At 38.2% G+C, this 3,071-nt stretch overlaps 1 protein-coding gene across 1 annotated transcript; it reads right to left on the bottom strand.

The window, feature by feature from the left end:
* Window positions 1–939: 939 nt before the first annotated feature.
* On the bottom strand, window positions 940–2,269 carry LOC116005283 (LOB domain-containing protein 40-like). Its single transcript, XM_031245545.1, has 2 exons — window positions 2,035–2,269; window positions 940–1,777 (listed from the first exon to the last, which is right to left on the bottom strand). The coding sequence occupies exons 1-2, from the start codon at window positions 2,222–2,224 to the stop codon at window positions 1,146–1,148; spliced, it is 822 nt and encodes a 273-aa protein (XP_031101405.1). The 5' UTR covers window positions 2,225–2,269; the 3' UTR covers window positions 940–1,145.
* Between the last annotated feature and the right edge of the window lie 802 nt (window positions 2,270–3,071).

Below are 3,071 nucleotides of genomic sequence, written 5' to 3'. Positions count from 1 at the left end.
TTAATATATTTTAAGAGAATCTCCCATTCCCCACACCCCTAAATTTAAATTTTAAAACTATAATATATAACCACTTAATTTCAAATTAGTCGAATTTGATCTCTCACATAACATCGAGTTTGATGATTTCAAATTATTCGAGGTTAATTTGTAACATGTATAAAACTTAGGTTTTAAATTAGGTTAATTTGTAACATATATGGATCTACAATTAAGAAAAATCAAATTTGTTCATAAAAAATCTATAAGTAAATTATTGAAATTCATAAGTATTTAATTTATAAACATATTTTTCTTAATAAAATGTTAAAATCTCCAACTATTTAATTTACCAACAGATTTTCTTTAATTAAATCTCCAACTATTTAATTTACCAACAGATTTTCTTTAATTAAGTATTAAAAATCTGCAAATATTTACAGATTTTCTTTAATTAAGTATTAAAAATCTGCAAATATTTGAAATTCATAAGTATTTAATTTATAAACATATTTTTCTTAATAAAATGTTAAAATCTCCAACTATTTAATTTACCAACAGATTTTCTTTAATTAAATCTCCAACTATTTAATTTACCAACAGATTTTCTTTAATTAAGTATTAAAAATCTGCAAATATTTACAGATTTTCTTTAATTAAGTATTAAAAATCTGCAAATATTTAAACCCCACGCCGCGGCCCTACAAATATTTAAACCGTCCCGGCTCGACAAAACATTGGAACTCAGTTGACTACAGATGTCAGATATTTGCTTATTGCGTACAAGCCCACTTCACCCCAAACTTCACCCCAAACTTCACCCTTGTGGCCACCCTTGTGACCAACTAAGCTGGTAATGTGGACATCTTATTTTCCTTCTTGTTTATGAAGGGTTATAGTAACAAAAGGAAAAAAAAAAAAAGCCACAACAATTTGGAAGTGCAAATTAAATACGAAAACATTTATAATATGGATGACAATTGACAATCTCTGTTTCTCTCACTATATATATATATAACTATAGAAACATTACATGTACTTTAAAAACCTAGGGATTTCCTAAAAGAACATGAAGAAATATTAAGAACAGAAAAAAATTGAAGATGCTCAAGTTGAAAAACCCCCCCAAAACAGAAGCCTCCGTAACGGATTCTCGTTTCCGTTTCTTACACGTCACCCACAGAATGCTTATCCACCGTGGAGACGTGGGGGCGCTCCACCGAATTAAACCCTAGCGTCAGGTCCAGGAGAAGCTCATCATCCGAACCGCGGTCCGCGGTTCGCATCGAGGCGGAAACCGGGTTGTCCCGGTTCACAAGAGCCGGTTCGACCGTTTCAAGTGAGGATGAGCCGTGGCTGGGGGCACGTTCCAACCCGACACTCTCCGCCGTCTCGCATCCGCCGCCGCCGGCCCAGCCGGTGATGCTGAATTTCGCCGGCGCCTCCTCGTCCTCCTCCATGAACTCCGCCAGCGACTGGAGGTGGTCGACCGCCTTGTCGTGCGCGGTGCCGGTCCGCTTGAACCGGTTCCTGGACCGGATGCGGTGGACCCCGCCGGAAGATTCCTTGGAGAGGTGACGTATGTCGCAGCCCTTGAACGGCATTATCGGATGCGACTCGGCGCCGGAACCGCCGCCGCCGTCCTCGATATTCACTTGCATGATCTCCGATCCCCTCAGAACCGCCTCCACCGCCTCTTGACACCGGTCCCAGTTCCCGGCCCACATCAGCCCCACCGAACCGTAAATCGGGTTAATTATCCTCCCACATGCCTCGTACAACAAAGACCTAAAAATCGCTGCAAATACCACAAAAAAAAAAAAGTTTCAGGTTCGAATCTCATCCAAACCAGAATAAGACAGGTTTCAGGTTCAAATCTTATCCCGATCAGAATCTTATTCCGATCAGGAATAAGATTACAGTTGAACAGATACTACTGATAGGTTAGACTGAATATATATATATATATATATGGAAAGAAAAGAATTGTGAAGAGAAGAGGAGAGAGGGGATGTATGTATAGGTGTGCATGGATGTAAGTATATATAAACGGACCGGGGCGGAGGTGATCGGGGCCGGCATTGATGAGGTTGATGAGGCCGGCGCGGCCGTAGAATTTGGCGAGGAAGACGGTGGCGTTGGCTTGGGATTCAGGGGATTTGATCCAATGGAGGCAAGGTCTGAGGGTGCAGTTCTCGCTGCAGCCTTTGCGGAGGACTCGGCAGCCATTGCAGCTCATTCTCATGTTGTTTCAGAGAGAGAGAGAGAGAATGAGAGAGAGAGAAGTGAAGGTAAAAGTGTGCGTAGGGAGAGAGGGGGGAGAGGTGTGTATATATGTGTGAAGAGAGAGAGAGAAAGAGAGAAGAGAGAGAGAGAGTGAGTGCCCCCACAGAGCACCACACACACCACCCCTCTCCGGTGTTTGGTGGTGGTGGGGGATGATGAGGTCATTTGATAAGAGGATTTTGGTCCTTACAAGATACCATTTTTATACCTTCTTATTAGTACTTCCTAGTTTTAAGTCTAGTCTAGTGGAATAAATATTGAAACTTAATGTTTAAAGTTTAAACACTGTTTAATGCTTCAAATTTGAATATATTTAGTTGCCAAACAATTTTTAGTCGAGTGGCATAATTGTAACTCTCCAAAATCCGAGGTCGGAAGTTCAAAATGCAGTGGAGACATGCCAATAATACACAATTTTTTTTTTTGTGTCAAAAACGTATGATTGAGAGTTAATACACAATAATGAAATTTATTCAGTGTGTACCCTCAAATAGTGATTAAAATTTTTCATGTCACGCAAAAAAAAAAAAGAAAAAAAAAACTAGCTACGGTTTTAATTAATAGGATAAAGTTATAAAAATTTAAATATTTTACTAAAATTTGTCATAATTTATGCCGCGATACTTTTTAATTTACGGTTATAAATTGATCAATCCCACCTAACTTTTTTTTTTAAATCTACTTATTAATAAAATATGAATCATATATTAATAAAAAAACGTTTATTTATATTATCTTGTATAATTGAGGAGTTAATACACAATAATGAAATTTACTTAGGGTGTGTTTGATTGATAGGTTTATCT

This window comes from Ipomoea triloba, chromosome 14 (assembly GCF_003576645.1).
Source record: "Ipomoea triloba cultivar NCNSP0323 chromosome 14, ASM357664v1".
In the NCBI taxonomy this organism is placed as follows: domain Eukaryota; kingdom Viridiplantae; phylum Streptophyta; class Magnoliopsida; order Solanales; family Convolvulaceae; genus Ipomoea; species Ipomoea triloba.
This window is presented reverse-complemented; position numbering and strand designations above follow the sequence as displayed.

Excerpts from the sequence above, each read along its gene's own strand:
- LOC116005283 (XM_031245545.1), bottom strand. The coding sequence starts at position 2,224 with ATGAGAATGAGCTGCAATGGCTGCCGAGTCCTCCGCAAAGGCTGCAGC. Across the intron at positions 1,778-2,034 it reads CCCCGATCACCTCCGCCCCG|CGATTTTTAGGTCTTTGTTG; the intron begins GTCCGTTTATAT and ends TGGTATTTGCAG.